This window comes from Carettochelys insculpta, chromosome 1 (genome assembly GCF_033958435.1).
Source record: "Carettochelys insculpta isolate YL-2023 chromosome 1, ASM3395843v1, whole genome shotgun sequence".
Lineage (NCBI taxonomy): Eukaryota > Metazoa > Chordata > Testudines > Carettochelyidae > Carettochelys > Carettochelys insculpta.
In genome coordinates this window covers 377,518,467-377,536,320 of record NC_134137.1, presented here as the reverse complement: position 1 = coordinate 377,536,320, position 17,854 = coordinate 377,518,467, and the positions used below count along the sequence as shown (strand labels likewise).

Genomic DNA, 17,854 nt, shown 5'->3' with positions numbered 1-17,854 from the left:
TGTTTGCACATGACACCCCCTTTCCCTGGACAGCTTTCAGCTTGCAACGCAATTCAAGGATCGTGTCTCCTTCCTGTGCTGGGCAACAACAATGGAAGAGTAACAAGGCTGTGCTACAAACAGTTAATTCTTCAGTCCAGCAAGGTTTTTACAGGCACAAAATCTAGGCGACACCTTGTTTTCATTGGAGCAGCTTGACGTCGTTACGGTAAAGCTGTTGTGATCAAATGTCTCCATCGGAAGCCAATGCTAACACGCTCTCCTGGCAGCAGCCAGCAACGCCGTCTTGATAGTTCTCGAGAGGCACTCGCAGTAAAAGAGGAGGGGCAGAGCCTAGCCACATCTGGAGCTGGACTTTCTCGAAGCACAGGCTGTGTTAGGATTGGAGGGGCTTTCTTCAGACGCCGCCTTGGAAAGAGAGCTCTGCCAGGCAGTGGGAGGCGGGGGCGGAAGTGGGGGAGTCTGAGACGGTACAGCTGCCCTGTCTTTGCATATTTGTCCTTCCTCCACTGGCACCCAGGCAAGGTTTGAAAGGGATGCATGGGGCAAGATCTGATTTCGGGGGATTGATTTTATTTGCACTGGCTGCGTGTGCACTTTGCTGGCACAGTCCTCATCCGACCAAAAGCAAAGGCAGTTAAATGATCAAACCCTCGAACAAGCAGCCGTCCGGCCTTGCCTTAAGCAGCGTCTTTTGTGCACTCATTGGTATCCGGGTCAGAACCTCCTTTGGAACCCTGTGCCCAGCTGGGTTCCTGCGCAGGAGGTTAGGTCTACTAGTAAATCTTCGTTGGCTCCTTCTTTGGCATACACGCAGCTGCGATCACATGGGGTGGGAGAGGCTGAGGACAGAATCCTGGAAGGCCAGGGAGAGGCAATGAACAATGCAGATAAAATAGAAAAGAGACATAACCAGGCAGTGGCAGCCACACGAGAGGTGACTTGCAAAGGGGAAAGAAAGATGTGTGAAAGAGATTCGGTTTTGCTTGGTTTTTTTTTTAAAACACAGAAATTCAGGTCCTGTCATTGCAGGAAGATGCTCTGGTGGCTGGAGAACCAGTGAAACACGGTGAACACGGAGCTGCGGAGATGGGGAGGGATTTGGAGTCGGAGAGATAAAAACAGTTTGGGCTTTGTTTGGTTTTACGAACACCTGTCTAACTCCAACGCCTAATTAACATAGTGGACACAGGAAGTTTTTTGTGAAAGATTCAACTCCCTTGTCCCTTCCTTTAAGGCAAACCAGCCCACAGTAAACACCTCTAAGACCTCCCAGCGCTTTGCCAGCAAAACTTGGCAAAGTTGATGTTTTTGATACTTCCAGAGTACAAATCCAAGCAGAACTATATGAACCGTTCAGGTAAAACTTATACACCCTAAAACAGACAGACGGACAGACGGACAGAGAAAGAAAGAAAGAAAGAAAAAGGTACATAGCCATCATTTAAAAAATCATTTTCAAGTTAACTTTAAACTGAAACTATGTTCATTTTAGCACCACAGTGGCACCAGGGGAAGCGTACGGTGAAGGCTAGTGTCTTGGGGGGAGAGGAAAGACATAAGCAATAAGATTTTAAGTGACAATCCACCACGGGAAAGCGTCTGAGAACTGCTGATCTCGTTTTATGCCATGTTAGACGCCCTCAGAGGGCTCCAGGGGCTCAATGCTACTAAGAGGATGGTTTTTATTCTCATCTCTGCTTCTAATCCAACCTCATCCTGAAGCTTTAACTCTCCAAGGAGACTGTGATCGTTTGTACAGAACAGAGGAATTCAGCAGTGACACATTGCAGCTCTATGGCTGGGGACCAGATACCATGGCAGATCCCTGGGATGAAACAGGGGCGGGGTAGAGTGGGGTCAGGGCAGTGACAGGAAGAAGTGGGGCCTGGGGTGAAGTGGGTGGGCTGTCCTGGGCCAGGGCAAACATCTAAAGGAGTTACTGAAACAAGAGGCAATGTCAGAGTGAAAAATCTGATCCCTATTCAGAACTCTTCAGTGGATCGCTGTCTCCGCTGCACGAAGGGGTTTGTGATCCGATCGCACCGTGGTTTGCAAACTGCTCCCCTGAAGACAAGATCTGGTGCCCAGAGAGAGTGCCTCAATACCCCCCATCGTCCATTGCGCGCTGGTCACCTGCCAGAGTCAGCATGACTCAACTGCTTCGACACCACCGGAGACGGCAGCAGATGCCATCACGTGGGTCGCTCCGATCAGGATGGAGCGTGGCTTGCAGGGACTGCTCACCTCAGTAGTCCAGGCCCCCAAAACCACAACCGCTGATCCCAGGAAGTCACTGGAAAGACACCCGGGGTGTTGATGGGCCTTGGATGAGCTTCGCAGAAGGTCACATACGGACAACTTGCTTTGCTATAACAACCGCTGGCCTAAAAGGGAAATTTGCATCTGACAAGGATGCCCAGATAGCCCCTTCTATCTAGCCTTGTTATCTGCAGCGACCCCTTCAGCAACACAAGCCATTGCAAAGACGACTCCCCTTCGGAATAGCAGTCCAGCTGGATGTCTAGCGTAAGAAAGATTACAGCTAAAAGCCTGGGTCTACACATGATCTATGGCAGGAACGTGCAAACTGGGGGTGGAGCCCCTCGGGGGACCCTGACATTTCCCAAGTAGGGAGCACAGCACGCTCGGCCGCTCGGTCTCAGGCTCATCCAGCTCATCACAAACATCGAAACCCATTCCCGTTTTACGTCGGTGTATTCACATTTAGACAGCGATTAATAACATTTTCACATGCTACAGACTTGTTTTCTTACACGTGCCAGAAGGTTTGTGGGGTTTTTTCTTTCTGTATGAACACAGCCGAAATTTCCATCGGTTTGGATGACATTAGTCAATGAGCAGGGCCCTAAAAAGTTGGCTCACCCTGGATGGCAGGGACAGTCTTTGTCCAAACTCTCCGCGAGAAGGCGGGAGGCAGGGAAGGGCTGCCACAGAAATGGTATTTACACCAATTAATTTAAATTAAAGGAGCTTCTTCCAGGAAGGGTGAAGGAGGGAGAAAGAGGCGAGGTGCTTCATCCAGTGGGGCTGGCGACATCGTCCCTCAGCGACACCTTCAGTTGTATGAGAGATATTTCACCAGCGGCAGAGGGATATTCAACTGGGCGATCTTCGCCAGCCCTCGCTGGCCGGCGGCTTTCCGCAGGCTGACTCTGCAGAGCTGTGACAAGCGCAGCGGCGTTCCTGAAACGAAAAAAGGAGCAGTGGCATCACGAGCCGCTTCACTCTGCTGAAGGCAGGACCATCCTCCGCAGACCCATAGGGCAGGGGTGTCGATCGCTGAGCACCCCTGGACACAGTCATTTGGGGGCACAGCCCATCAGCCCATAGGCTGCATCGTCCAATGGTTGCTCATAGGTCTGGGGAGGAGCTTGGGGGAGAGCAGAAGCCAGCAAATATCGGACAGGCAAAGGTCTAAGGGAGCGGTAGAGTGGGGGTGAGAAGAGGGCGGAGCCTCCAGAGAGGAGGCAGAATGAAGGCGGAGCCTTGGGGGGAGGGCGGAGCCTTGGGGGGGTGGAGGGCAGGGCTTTGGGCGGAGCACAGAAGCACCACCACCTCCACCCAGAAAAAGTAAAGGTTGGAGCTGATGGATGGGGGCTGAATTCAACCCAAGGGTCTGCTGGCCCAGCTGCCACCAAAGTCTCAAGGCTGCTTCCACCCGGCTCACACCCGGTTTGGACAGGTGCAGCAGCATCTACAGGAGCACAGCTGGGCCTTGCATTGCAAAGGGAAGCAGTGGGGGCGGCTCAGTCTCAAAACTCGCCCGCTGTGACAGCCATGCTCCCGACCAGCATTTCCTGCTCACCCGAGCCACCATGCAGAGTCACCTTCCCCCTTCCCTGAATGCACCCCCTGGATCAGAGGGATTCCAGGGGGCCACCAGCCCTGTGCCTCTGCCCCCTCTATGCCCAGTCTCCACCCTCTCCCCCAGCAACTCCCCTGCTCCGCCCCCACCCATCTCTTCCTGCTCAAGCGCCATGCCACTTGCCGTGACGTGGGGGCAGTGCCCCCTCCCACCAAGCAGCCCGGCACTGACAGTCAGCGCGGGGGAAGGGCCGACGCTGGTGGCGTGAATGTCACCCCCCGTGCGCCCCCACACATCTCCTCTGCCCAGGATCGTTCAGAATGCAGGTACTGGCCCAGTGGCTCCTCTCTTGGCTGGTGGCCTGGCAGGCTGCAGGGGCTGGTCCTCCGAGGCACAGCTCAGCCGGGAAAAGTGGAGGGGTCTGGCCTCCTGAGGTGCCCTCCCCTAGCAGGCCATGCCACTCCCGAGCGATTTCGTGGGAAGGGCGGGGTACCGATGCCCTCATACTCGGGGGCATGAGCAAGAGAGAGAAGACCCCAATCCCGACGGCTTTCAGACTGAAACACACCCACACTCTCTTCTGCCCTTCATTGTGCACCCCTTTGCAGTCTGATTCTCCTGCTTCACTCTGCACCGATTCGGCCCCAGCTGAAGCATTGTATCAAGTTGTGGGTGCCAAAGTTCAGGAAAGATGCAGACAAACTGCAGGAAGTCCAGAGAAGAGCAACAAAAATGACTAAAGGTCTGGAAAATGTGAGCTGTGGAGCAAGATTAAAAGAACTGGGCTTGTTTACTTTGGGAAAGTGAAGGCTGAAAGGGGAGACAATAGCAGCTTTCAATCATCTAAAAGGGTATTACAAGGAGGAGGGAGAAAAATTATTCCCTTAACCTCTGACGACAGAACAAGGAGCAATGGGCTTAAATGGCAGGAAGGGAGGTTTAGGATGGACGTTAGGAAAAATTAGGTTAAACATTGGAATAAACACCAAGGCAGGTTGTGGGATCTCTGTAATTGGAGGTTTTTAAGAGCAGGTTAGATAGATGCATGTCAGGGATGATCTAGAGCAGTAGTTCCAGGAACATCACCCAGGTGTGCCGTGAACGTCCAACTCTTTTCTGATACCATGCCCTGATGGTCTATATTTTCTGTTATTAAAACCAGATACAACGTTACTTGGTTAGGCTGACAATCTTTTTGAAGAAAATTTTCACAGGTGTTCTGCATTAAAAATATTATTGTTTGGCGTTCCGTGGTCTCAAAAAATTTAAGACACGCTGCTCTAGATAATGATCAGTTCTTCCAGGAGTGCAAGAGACTGGGGTAGATGACCCCTCAACGTCTCTTCCACTCCAATGACTGCGCGCAGAGACACTTCCTTTTATTTGTTTTAAATCTGCTGTCCATTAGCTGACTCCTTGTTCTTGAGTTATGAGGAGCAAGTAACACTTTCTTATTTACTTTCTCCACATCAATCTCAATTTTAATAACAGATTCAACCTCTCTGGTCAGCAACATGTGTAGTTGGGCATGATTTTAGCTCGCCAGATGTCCACTTACCATGCAGCCAAGTTATCCACAGGCCCCTAAAGTTTGTTTCCAGCCACCAGTCCTGGCTCCCAGTGTTCTGCACTGTCAGTTAGCTCTAATTTACCCCTAAGTGTCTTCTAAGAGCCCAGGAAGCAGTGGCAGTGTTGGTAATGTGCTTGACAATATTGACCTCCCGTGGTCCGGCAAATTCTCTAGTTTGACACAGGTCAGGTCCCAAGGGTGGCGGACAAGAGAGGTTTGACCTGAACTTCTATCATTTCACAGAATCATAGAATCACAGGGCTGGAAGGGACCTCAGGAGGTCATCTAGTCCAGCCCCCTGCTTCAAGCAGGATCAACCCCCACTAAGTCATCCCAGCCAGGACCTTGTCCAGCCGGGACTTCAAAACCTCCAGGGATGGAGAATCCACCACCTCTCTCGATAACGCATTCCAATGCTTCACCACCCGCCTGGTGAAGTAGTTTTTCCTAATATCCAACCTACTCCTCTCCCTCTAGAACTTCAGACCATTGCTCCTTGTTCTGCCATCTGACACCACTGAGAACAGTTTCTCACCATCCTTTTTAGAGTTCCACTTCAGGAAGTTGAAGGCTGCTATTAAATCACCCCTCAGTCTTCTCTTCTGTAAACTAAACAAGCCCATATCCCTCAGCCTCTCCTCATAGGTCTTGTGCTCCAGCCCCTTAATCATTTTTGTTGCCCTCCACTGAACCTGCTCCAGCACATCCATTTCTCCCCTTTATTGTCTCTCTTCCAAGCTGAACAGCCCCAGTCTGTTTTAATCTCTGCTCACACGGAAGCTGTTCCACACCCCCAGCATTTCTGTTGCTCTTTTCTGTAACTGTTTCTGATTCCACAAGGAAAAGAAAGAGACCAGGCGACGGGGAGAAAACATCAGCCATGGGATTCATACGTTTGTAAGGCAGGAAAGGACCATGAAGATGACCCAGCCTGTGGAGGAGGAGATGAGTTCGAGCATAGCCATGTGTGGGGATGCACAGGCCCCCCACCCCTTGCCCCCTGGAGTGGTACGGACCAAGAGCAGTATGAAGCAGCAGGAACTTCCCCACTCGTGCTTTTCTTAGGGGGGGAGGTTTGGAGGCTGGGGGGAAGACGCTGTTCCTGCATTCCCTGGAAGCAGCATGGGGCTTCCACAGGAACAGGCAAGCAGAGGCAGAGCAGGGGGTGGGGCACGGGCAGGGGTGATGGGGGGGGGGGCATGGGCGGAGCATGAGCAGGGGAGGAGTAAGGGATGGGAGGGGTGATGGGGGGAGGAGCGTGGTCAGGGAAGGGAGGGGTTGGGATGGGCAGGGGCAATGGAGGAGGGACATGGGCGGAGCATGAGCAGGGAGGGGTGTGGCATGGCCAGGGCAGGGGGACACGGCTGCTGCCCCCAGCTCCCCACCCTGAATCCTTGCACTAGTCGCCTCTAAGCACCGCTGTGGGAGACAGGGCCAAGCCGCACTTACTTTCATAGTACTCCAGGCACTGAGCTGCCGGGCTGCTCTTACATGTGTAGTCAGACGGCTTCTTCCCTCGGTTGTCCCGGGCATACACGTTGCCTCCAAATTCAATCAGCATCTCTACCAGGTCCACGTTTTTCACCTTGGCTGCATGGTGAAGGGCTGTCTCGTGAAGTTTCGCTGCATTCACATTTGCCCCTGGGAGCATAAACCAAATGGGTGTATCAAGACCCCAAGACAGCACCTTTGCTTGGTTAAATCGTGTTTTGCTTGAGTAAATTACCACTCCGTCACTAGGAAACCTCTAAACGAAGTTCCGCTAATCAGGTGAAAGACCGCGTGTCTACACTACAGCGGTGTGGTTATAGCGGTGTAGCTACACTGGCATAACTCTAGTGTAGATGCACCCCATGGCCACAAGAGGGATTTTTCCATTACTATTGGAATTCCATCTCCCCAAGCAATGGAAGGTCCATCAACCTAGCTGCGCCCACCCTGGGAAGGTCAGACAGCTATGGCACTTGGGGACATGGATTTTTCTCACCCCTGAGCAGCGCGGCTATCTTGACCTAAGTTTTAAACGGAGACTGGGCCTGACCCAGAAGTCAGAGCTAGCACCTCTTGTGTTTTTGCAAGTGCATGGTTTGCTTACAAATGGATCTGCAGCCAGTAGAGCTTGGAAAATAAGCTGCGGAAAGTGAACCTATGCAGAGCTGCTCTTCTGAGTCTACACGGTCTGAAGCCAGCTAGGGACATTTTGGTTCTTCTCAATGGACTGTTCAATCTGAAACTGACTGATGTCAACTTTGTGAACTATTGGAGCGTGATTGTTTTAACAGAACCATCTTCTCATGCTGGGACTGTGGGATGTGGAGACCTTGCTGCCCTTCAGTGTCCATCAACCCTTTAACAAATCTTGTTCTTTCTCATTTCTGCTAGGGAAGTGTGACTAGATAAACGCAAGCCAGAAGGCTGTCCTCACTCCCCCACCTTTCAGGGGTCTTCTCCATCGAAGGGATAAGTGGATACTGCAGATCACATGACTTCCTGACAAGGATGGACCCACAATGGGCTGTCTGAATGCATTCCCAAATGGAAATGAAGTTGGGAGGCATCTGGCACTGGGGATCTGGTTCAGAAGTAGCTCTGGTCTCCGTGGCTAGCGCACCTGGACGTGAAACTTGGAACATGCAATGTGACTTCTGTAACCCCTGAGCCAAAGCCATATCTGCTGTAACTCCAATCAAACCACACCAGGGCCTGAGGGTGTTACATGTCAAACCTCAATATGGACATAAGAACGCCCACACTGGCTCAGACAAAGGTCCATCTAGCCCAGGATCCTGTCTACCGACAATGGCCAACGTCCGGAGCCCCAGAGGGAATGAACAGAACAGGTAATCATCAAGTGATCCATTCCATCAAGTGATCCATTCCATCTAGCCCATTCCCGTCCCCGCCCAGTCTGGCTAACAGCCACTGAGGGTCCTATTTTCCATGAGTTTATCTAGTTCTTTTTTGAACCTTATTAAAGTCCTGCCCTTCACATGTCTCTTTTTTCCAACTCTCCTCTATCTACAGCCTTGAAAATCTCTATCACTACTGACCCAACGCCATTATTAAGAGTGGGTTGGTACATTATTCTAGGAGGCTGGGATAGTTGTGCTCTTAACAAAATAGGCACAACTCAATGGCCATTGAACTAAACCGGAGAGTTTACGACATGGAAATTGATCTGCCAGCGCAGGAAACCTTCTGAAAATGGCTAAATAGGTGCATTCCTTTGCTCAGAAGAAAAAATCCTATGTGTATGTAGTGCACTATGTACATTAACAGGTGTGTCATGAACAAGACACAAGAAGTCGTTCTTCCGCTTTATTCTGCGCTGGTTAGGCCTCAGCTGGAGTGTTGTGTCCAGTTCTGGGCACTGCAGTTCAAGAAAGATGTGGAGAAATTGGAGAGGGTCCAGAAAAGAGCAACAAGAATGATCAAAGGTCAAGAGAACATGACCTGTGAAGAAAGGCTGAAAGAATTGGGGTTGTTTAGTTTGGAAAAGAGAAGATTGAGGGGGGACATGATAGCGGTTTTCAGGTATCTAAAAGGGTGTCATAAGGAGGAGGGAGAAAACTTGTTCTTCTTGGCCTCTGAGGAGAGAACAAGAGGCAATGGGCTTAAACTGCAGCAAGGGAGGTTTAGGTTGGACATTAGGAAAAAGTTCCTAACTGTCAGGGTGGTCAAACACTGGAATAAATTGCCAGGGGAGGTTGTGGAATCTCCATCGCTGGAGATATTTAAGAACAGGTTAGATAAATGTCTATCAGGGATGGTCTAGACAGTACTTGGTCCTGCCTTTGGGGCAGGGGGCTGGACTCGATGCCCTCTCAAGGTCCCTTCCAGCCCTAGTGTTCTATGATTCTTCTCTAGCAGCCTCTCTGAGGACAGAACTAAACATAATCACAGCCGCCCCCCTGGCCCCATGAAGCAGTAAACTTCTGCCAAGGGAACTTTTCTTCTGAGCCCAAGGAGAGGTACAAGAGGTAAGCTTTGCACACACGCACCACCACGCGGCCCGGCGGACACTGAAACAAACCCCTTGGGTGTACCCTACCGGCGTTGAGCAGTGATTTCACACAATCCAGATGCTCCCGGGCGCAGGCCACGTGCAGAGGGGTTCCAAAGTGGCAGTCGTGGGCCTCCAGGTTCGCACCGACGTCTATCAGCAGCTGCACACACTCAGAGCTCCCTTTGAAAAGAGACCCAGCCAGTCAGTCAGTGGGAAGCAGAGCGGCTTTTGCAGGGTAGCCTCCATGGGCTATGTACCAGCTAGCCAAAGAGTACAGCTACACCGCAGAAGACACACCTAGAGGAGCCTGCCTGGGCTAGCTTGAGTCCGGCTAGCACAGGTAACAACGGCACTGAAGACATCACAGCACAGGCTTCGGAGCAGGTCTGTGAGTCACGTATATAGCCAGGCTCTGCACCCGGTTGTACTACCTGGGTTGAAGCCCACGTTAAGCTGTCTTCACTGATGCTGTTACCAACACTAGTGGGACCGAAGCATGCCCGGGTAGGCCAGCCCTAAGAGAGTCATGTTTAACACTGGGGACATTCAGTGCAAAGTGAAAAGACACAGGTGTGGGGTTTGGGCTAAATCATGGTCTCCCAAATTGGGGGGTCGTGAAGAAATTCCAGGGAGGGGTGCAAGGCAACCCAGCCCCCCCTCACCACTCCCCACACCCAAAGAAGAAACTGGCCCTTGCTTCTGGCTCTCAGCCTCTGCCATTTTACGTGGGTGACCTGGTGCAGCCAGTATAAAAAACAGGCAGTCAGCGAAGACCCACATGGAGCTAGCTGCCTTCTGCAAAGGTGAGTGTGGGTTGTGGGGGAGGATAGGGCTAGGTAAGGGGCTGGGGGTGCCTAGTTTTGGGGGAGGGGAGGGGCTCAGGCAGGTGCTCACAGGCTGCTGGGGTGGCTGGTGATAAAGAGGTGGGAGTGGGGCGTGAGGGTTTCTCAAAATTCAAAAGCGGGGCCAGATGCCAAAAAGTTTGGCAACCACTGGGCTAAATCTTTTGGGCTTTACCATGGTTGTCCATACGAATCAGAATTTTAGAACACTAGGACTGGAAGGGACCTTGAGAGGTCATCAAATCCAGCCCCCTGCCCCAATGGCAGGACCAAGCACCATCTAGACCACGCCCAACAGGTGTCTGTCTAACCTGTTCTTAAATAGCTCCACTGATGAAGATTCCACAACCTCCCTAGGCAATTTATTCCAGTGTTTAACCACCTTGACAGTTGGCAAGTTTTTCCTCATGTCCAACCTAAACCTCCCTTGCTGCAGTTTAAGCCCGTTGCTCCGTGTCCTGTCCTCAGAAGCCAAGGAGAACAATTTTTCTCCCTCTTCCTTGTAACCCTCTTTGAGGCACTTGTAAACCGCTATCATGTCCCCTCTCAGTCTTCCCTTTTCTAAACTAAACAAGCCCAGTTCTTTCAGTCTTCCCTCATGTTCTCTAGACCTTTAAACCTTCTTGTCGCTCTTCTCTGGACCTTCTCCCATTGTTCCACATCCTTCCTGAAATGTGGGGCCCAGAGCTGGACACAATCCTCCAGCAGAGGCCTAAACAGCACTGAGTAGAGCGGAAGAATGCCTTCTCGTGTCTCGCTCATGACACTCCTCTTACTGCAGCCCAGGAAAAGGGGGAAGCCCCATTGCTTGAGTCCTCTGAAGCTAGACTGGACTCAACATGGCAAAACATGCTCCATGGTGGACGGACTGAATCATCCAACCAGGCTGCGAGGGCTCATGCTGAGAATTTCAAACATTAGGAGCTTAATTTTATTCGAGCCCCAGCCTGGCTTTCAAAAGTCCCGAGCTCCTAACAGCTCCCACTGACCTCACAGTGGGTGATGACATCATACAATCTAACAGGAGAGGCCAGGAAGTCTTATCCCACCCACTGTCAGGGAGAAAGTAAGGGACAGAGGAACTAAGGGACTTGACCAAGGTCACATGGGGAGTCGGTTTCGGAACAAGAACTAATCCCTGGTCTTGAGTTCCAGTCCCGCACTTGCACGGGAAGATTAACCTTCCCTCCGACCACATTTTGATGGGAATGTAACAAAGGAAGTGGCCATGGGGTGGGAACACGGTACGGCCTTCACCCAGGCTACATAAACAAATAATGGCAGTTGTTGTACCTAGCTAGGATTGCTACTGTGTTCATCACATTGTATCCAAGTGCCTTACACAGCCAATTTCTTTTCCCAGCCTTGCAGAGTTTTTCCTTCTGAAAGCAGTGGGATCTCTGCTGACAGAGGGCAACTCTCTACCGATGGGCCTTAATAACAGACCCCCTGATCTTAGCAGAAGAGAGGCGGTATTTGCCAGCTGTTACAGACTCGTAGGGTTGCGTCAGCCCCTTTGCAGCCTGCTCTGGCCACGGGCGCCCGGTGAACAGACGTGCGGGACCTCGGGAGCTCACCGTTCATGCAGGCTTCATGGAGAGGGGACGCTGTGTAGAGCGGAGGATTCACCTTCGCCCCGTGGGACAGGAGCACTTTCACACATTCAATACTGCCCGAAGCGCAAGCATCACACAGCGGTGTGCTGCCGTCTATGTTCCTGGCATCCACCTCGAAGGCAGAAAGACAGAACTGACTCGGGGCAGCCGCATACCACCGCCCTCTTGCCTCCGTCCCTAACACACCCCTTCCACCCTTGCAAAGGGCAGAATCCCACCAGCCTGGCTTGAGTACAGCCCCGTCACTCTGAGGTCAGCCAGGTCTCTCGTTCCCAGAACAGAGCTAGAGGAAGCATTAAAACGCACGTGGCAATAAAGTAGAAAACCTGCCAGGGAATCTGCTGCAGCTGCTCCCTTGGATGCGTTGGATATCACAGCCGAAGCGGCCAGAGCCAGAGAACCGCCAAGTCTCTCTTGTGAGACTAGAAGCGTCTCAGCTCCCACTGATTTCAATCCTGAGAGTTTCCCCTTCGGGGATAATGTCACTTATTTAATCGGGTATCGGAGGGGTAGCCATGTTAGTCTGGATCTGTAACAGCCACGAAGGGTCCTGTGGCACCTTATAGACTAACGGAAAAGTTTTGAGCGTGAGCTTTCGTGAGCACAGGTGAGCACAGATCGATTGTGTGCTGCCGTGCGTGCGTGCGTGCGTGACAGTGACACAGTGTGCATGTGCTGCAGTGTGTGTGATAGTGACAGTGACAGTGTGTGCGCAGCAGTGTGTGTGACAGTGACAGAGTGCGTATGCTGCTGTGCATGACAGTAACACAACATGTATCTGCTGCAGTGTGTGTGTGACAATGGCTGTGTCTACACGTGCACGCTACTTCGAAGTAGAGGCACTAACTTCGAAATAGCGCCCGTCGCGGCTACACGCGTCGGGCGCGATTTCGAAGTTAACTTCGACGTTAGGCGGCGAGACGTCGAAGTCGCTAACCTCATGAGGGGATCGGAATAGCGCCCTACTTCGACGTTCAACGTCGAAGTAGGGACCGTGTAGACGATCCGCATCCCGCCACGTCGAAATTGTGGGGTCCTCCATGGCAGCCATCAGCTGGGGGGTTGAGAGACGCTGTCTCTCCAGCCCGTGCGGGGCTCTATGGTCACCGTGTGCAGCAGCCTTTAGCCCAGGGCTTCTGGCTGCTGCTGCTGCAGCTGGGGATCCATGCTGCATGCAAAGGGTCTGCAACTCGTTGTCGGCTCTGTGGATCTTGTGCTGTTTAGTGCAAGTGTGTCTGGGAGGGGCCCTTTAAGGGAGCGGCTGGCTGTTGAGTCCGCCCTGTGACCCTGTCTGCAGCTGTGCCTGGCACCCTTATTTCGATGTGTGCTACTGTGGCGTGTAGACGTTCCCTCGCAGCGCCTATTTCGATGTGGTGCTGCGCAACGTCGATGTTGAACATCGACGTTGCCGGCCCTGGAGGACGTGTAGACGTTATTCATCGAAATAGCCTATTTCGATGTCGCCACATCGAAATAGGCTACTTCGATGTAGGCTTCACGTGTAGACGTAGCCAATGACACACAGTGCATGTGCTGCCGTGCGTGTGACAGTGACAGAGTGTGCATGCAGTATGTGACAGTGACATGCAGTGCGCGTGCTGCGGTGTGTGTGTGACAATGACACACAGTGTGTGTGCTGCAGTGTGTGTATGTGACAATGACACAGAGTGTGCGTGCTGCAGCGTGTGTATGTGACAGTGACACGCAGTGCGTGTGCTGCGGTGTGTGTGTGACAATGACACGCAGTGTGTGTGCTGCAGTGTGTGTGTGACAGTGACTCACAGTGCGTGTGCTGCCGTGCGTGTGCTGCCATGCGTGTGCGTGACAGTGACACAAAGTGCGCGTGCTGCAGCGTGTGTATGTGACAGTGACATGCAGTGCATGTGCTGCAGTGCGTGTGTGCGTGACAGTGACACAGTGCATGTGCTGCAGCGTGTGTATGTGACAGTAACATGCAGTGCGTGTGCTGCAGTGTGTGTGTGTGTGACAATGACACGCAGTGAGTGTGCTGCAGTGTGTGTGTAACAATGACACGCAGTGCGTGTGCTGGCTGCTGCTGGCTAAGTCGCTGAGAGAAGCCACCGTCTGTCTCTGCAAGGGAAATCTGTCCGGCTGGGTTATCCCCCCGTCCCCGGCTCTGCACTCCCCTGTGAGTCACTGACCACCCAGGCTTCAGGCTGAAGCAGCTCTGCAGTGCGCCTCCTTCTCCCAGACCTCTGCTCTGCAGAGCTGCGGTGCAGGGGAACGCCTGCCTTCAGCGCTGTTGTCCCCCCACTCCCCCCCACCCAGCTCGCAGGAGACTCCTAGACGCGGAGCAGCTCAGCTGCAGATGGACCACACAGCCGAGCGGACCAGAGAGAAACGTTTCATGGGTCGATCTGGCCCCCGGGGCTCATTTTGCCCACCGCTGACCTAGGAGCAAAAGGCCCCGGTGTTGCCCTGCCATGTCTCACATACCTGGGCCCCTGCGGCAAGCAAGAGTTTCACACACTGCGTCTGACCTCGCAGGCTCGCCTCATGCAAGGGGGTGATGGAGTCGTAGGTGAGCAGGTTTACACAAGCGCCGTTGGCTATCAGCTGCTGCAGCTGCTGGATCTCTCCCCGCCTGGCTGCTTCGTGGACGGGTGTCCTATCGGCCCAGAACCCTGGGGAGACGAGAGAGCAGCTGTGGACTGGTGATAACTAACCTCATTGGGAGGGGAATAAGGAGGCTAGTGGCTTGAACAGGAGCTTGGAGTTCTCGTCCCACCTCTGCCACTGACTCATTGTAGAGCCCTGGGAAAATCACTTTCACTTCTCTGTGCGACCAGATCCCCATGCACAAAAGCTGGAACAGAGGGGGGGGATTCATTTCTATTTGCCAAACGTATTGCCGTCCCCAGGTGAAGGTGCTCTCTGAGTTTGGAGCATGACTGTTATTGAAATGGCTCATGTACGCAACAAACAGGCAGCCCTGTCTCCCCGTGAGTGTGTTTTTCTTAGAGAGCCGGTGACGAGTGCAGAACAGCCCAGGGCTCTTTCGGTCCAGATGTGACGCATACCAGGGCACGTTCTGCCTCCGTGCAACCAGGGGTGAGACGCCCTGAATCCTGGGGAAACCAGCCAAGAGCATGAACTTGCATTTCATCTTCAGTCAGCTGCCGCTGGACTTTCATGCAATTCCTGCCACGCTTCCGACTGCATCACATACGGCCCCTGCACGGATTGCTGCAGCTAAAGGCAGAAGTAACCTGCACAGAGCTGAGGCCATGCAGGCTGCCAGCAGGACCTCCATAAGAACGAGCAAGGCCATTTTTATGATCCCTTACTGGAATCACAGAATCCCAGGGCTGGAAGGGACCTCAGGAGGTCATCTAGTCCAGCCCCCTGCCCAAAGCAGGATCAACCCCAACTAAATCATCCCAGCCAGGACCTTGTCAAGCCAGGACTTAAAAACTCTAGTGATGGAGAATCCACCAGCTTCCTAGGCAACGCACTCCAGTGCTTCACCACCCTCCTGGGGAAGTGGTTCTTTCCTAACATCCAGCTGAGCATTAACAAGGGGAAGACCAAAACAATGAGGGTCAACCAATCCAGCACACCACCATCGCACTGGGAGGGGATGACCTGGAAGAGATGGAGCAGTTCACCTTCTTGGGGAGTGTTTTAGGCAGTGACTGAGGAACAGACAAGGGTGTCAGTGCCAGGATAGGGAAAGCAACAGCTGCATTCGAGAAGCTCTGTCCCATATGGAGACCTCAAATAATATCTGCGAAGACAAAACTGTGGCTCTTCAACACGAATGTGAAGAGTGAGCTCTTGTATGGATACGAGACCTGGCGTACGAAAAAGTCTTCAAATCCCAAGCTGCAGACGTTCATAAACAGATGCCGGAGGTACATCCTGCACATCCAATGGCAAGACTTGGTCACAAATGAGGAGCTTTGGAACAGAGCAGGACAAGAACCACTTGACGTTCAAATCCAGAGAAGGAGGTGGGGATGGCTGGGCCACGCTCTCAGAAAACCATCCTCCAGCACAGCCCGTCGAGCTCTCCGTTGGAACCCCCCAGGAAAACGCTGAAAAGGAAGACCTCGGACAACGTGGAGAAGATCTACTGAGACTGAAGGACAACAACTGGGGTCCTCCTGGAGTCAGCCAGAAGTTTTGTCCCAAAACAGAGTAAAGTGGAGGAGACTTGTAGATGACCTACGCTCCACCCACAGCGCAAGAGTTTAAGAAGAAGAGAAGAGTGCTCCACAACTCCAAACTTTTCAGAGATGTGGGCAACACAGACACTTGTACGGCACCTCCACGGGCCCCACCACACAGCCTGACCTCACACACACCACAGGTGCCTGCATAGATGTTGTCTGGCTCCATGTGGCCCACATCCTTGGAAGGGCTGTGAAATTTCCAGTTGAACTGGACTGAAGTTCCTCAACCAGATGCACGGCAGCAGGTGCATAACTATTGCAGCAAGGAGCAGCGAAGGACCGATAGGATGCATTTACATCTTGTGGGCATTCCTGACCCAGTTCTTGGCTCTTCCTTTCTGTTATCGGTGTTTTCGTGGCACGCTCATATGCTGTATTCTTTCGGGACTCCTGCTCCCTGTAAACCGAGTGCGTGGGCACCTGCCCAGGAGCGTTTCAGGGGCTGCCCAGGAGCGTTTCAGGGGTTGCCCACGGGATTGGCAGAGCGCCCACAGCCCGTGTTTCTATTGGTGGTGCACATCCACAGACACCTCGGTGCACGTAAGAAATTTATTCCACCCGCGGGTGGAAAAAAGTTAGAGGGAAGCCTGTTTGGGACCTCCACTTCCTTACTCTCTCTCAAAGCAAACACACATCGCGTTTTAAGGCGTTACTGGTTTTCCACCACTGCGAGGGAGGAGGAAGCATGGCCAGGAGAGGACAGGCTGTCTGGGCCAGAGAAGACGGTTCAGCTCTGCCAAAACCAACCCTGCCCATGGTGGCTTTATCCCGCACCGCTGCAGAGCACTGCGGCCACCCCATCCCACTGGCTCCAGCAGCAGCTGACCCGCCACCTGCATACGCCAGGGCCTGCGGGTTGCTGCACCGGTCCTGCGCCTCCCACCGCCGCACCCCGGAGCAGGTGCGTGCCACGCGGGGCGTGCGAGATGCATCAGCGTCTTGGCGTGCATTGTTCTGTGCTCTTCTCTGTGCCATGGGGACAGGACCTGCTCCTTCCCCGCCCCCCCAGCCACACACACGTCTACTTGGGGCTCTCCAAATCCCCCCCCCCAGACCCTCCGCGGGCCACGCTCCTCTGTAGGGAACAAACCCCTGCACCCCCAGGGCTCCCCCAGGAGCAGGGCCCCCCAGATCACCCCAGCTTCAGGCACCCCCACTCCTGGCTGGCAGGGCCCACCCCCGGGGAAGCAGCCGCGCTCCCGCATTGCACAAACCCCCTGCCCCCCAAATCACCGCTTGCCCCGCCCCCAGCCGGATGCAGGGCTCACTCACCGATCTCCCCCAGCCAGGAGCCGCTGCTCTGTGCCCCTGCCATGGCCCGGCCCCGAACTACAAGTCCCAGCAGCCCCTGCTCACCGAGGGGAGGATTCCCCCCTCCCACCCGCGCTGGGGGAGCGGTTGCGGGGCCTGGCGGAGGGCCCCGCCCAGCCCGCCTGCGTCAGAACCGAGGGAGGGGCCGAAAGGCCGGCGCACAGCCCTCTGGGACTCGTAGTTCTCTTGGCTGCTCGGGGCTTGGCTCTGGAAGCGGCCAGCAGAGGCTGCTGTCGGGGTACGCCCGGGGTAGTGCCTCGGGGCGTGCATCCCCCCTGCTGGGCAGCCAAGGAGGCGCCCCCCTAAGCCCTGCCTCCCGCACAGAGGTGCCCTCTCCGGTTGTCATTCCGCGGGCGGAATAAAGTTTGTTGGGTGCCCGGGCGCAGACGTGTACCACCCCGAGAAGTGGGGCACGTTAGGGGACCAGCTGGGAAGCCCCCGCGACAGTCAGGGCCTGGCATGGAAAAGGCACGCGGCGGCAGGC

The 17,854-nt window shown here is 53.6% G+C and overlaps 1 protein-coding gene across 1 annotated transcript; it reads right to left on the bottom strand.

Annotated features, from left to right (window-relative positions):
- Positions 1-2,699: 2,699 nt before the first annotated feature.
- On the bottom strand, positions 2,700-17,453 carry ASB13 (ankyrin repeat and SOCS box containing 13). The gene is made up of 6 exons (XM_074984215.1): positions 17,332-17,453; positions 14,321-14,508; positions 11,825-11,975; positions 9,451-9,585; positions 6,849-7,040; positions 2,700-3,207 (listed from the first exon to the last, which is right to left on the bottom strand). Exons 1-6 carry the CDS (start codon positions 17,372-17,374, stop codon positions 3,080-3,082), a joined length of 837 nt encoding a protein of 278 aa, XP_074840316.1. The 5' UTR covers positions 17,375-17,453; the 3' UTR covers positions 2,700-3,079.
- Between the last annotated feature and the right edge of the window lie 401 nt (positions 17,454-17,854).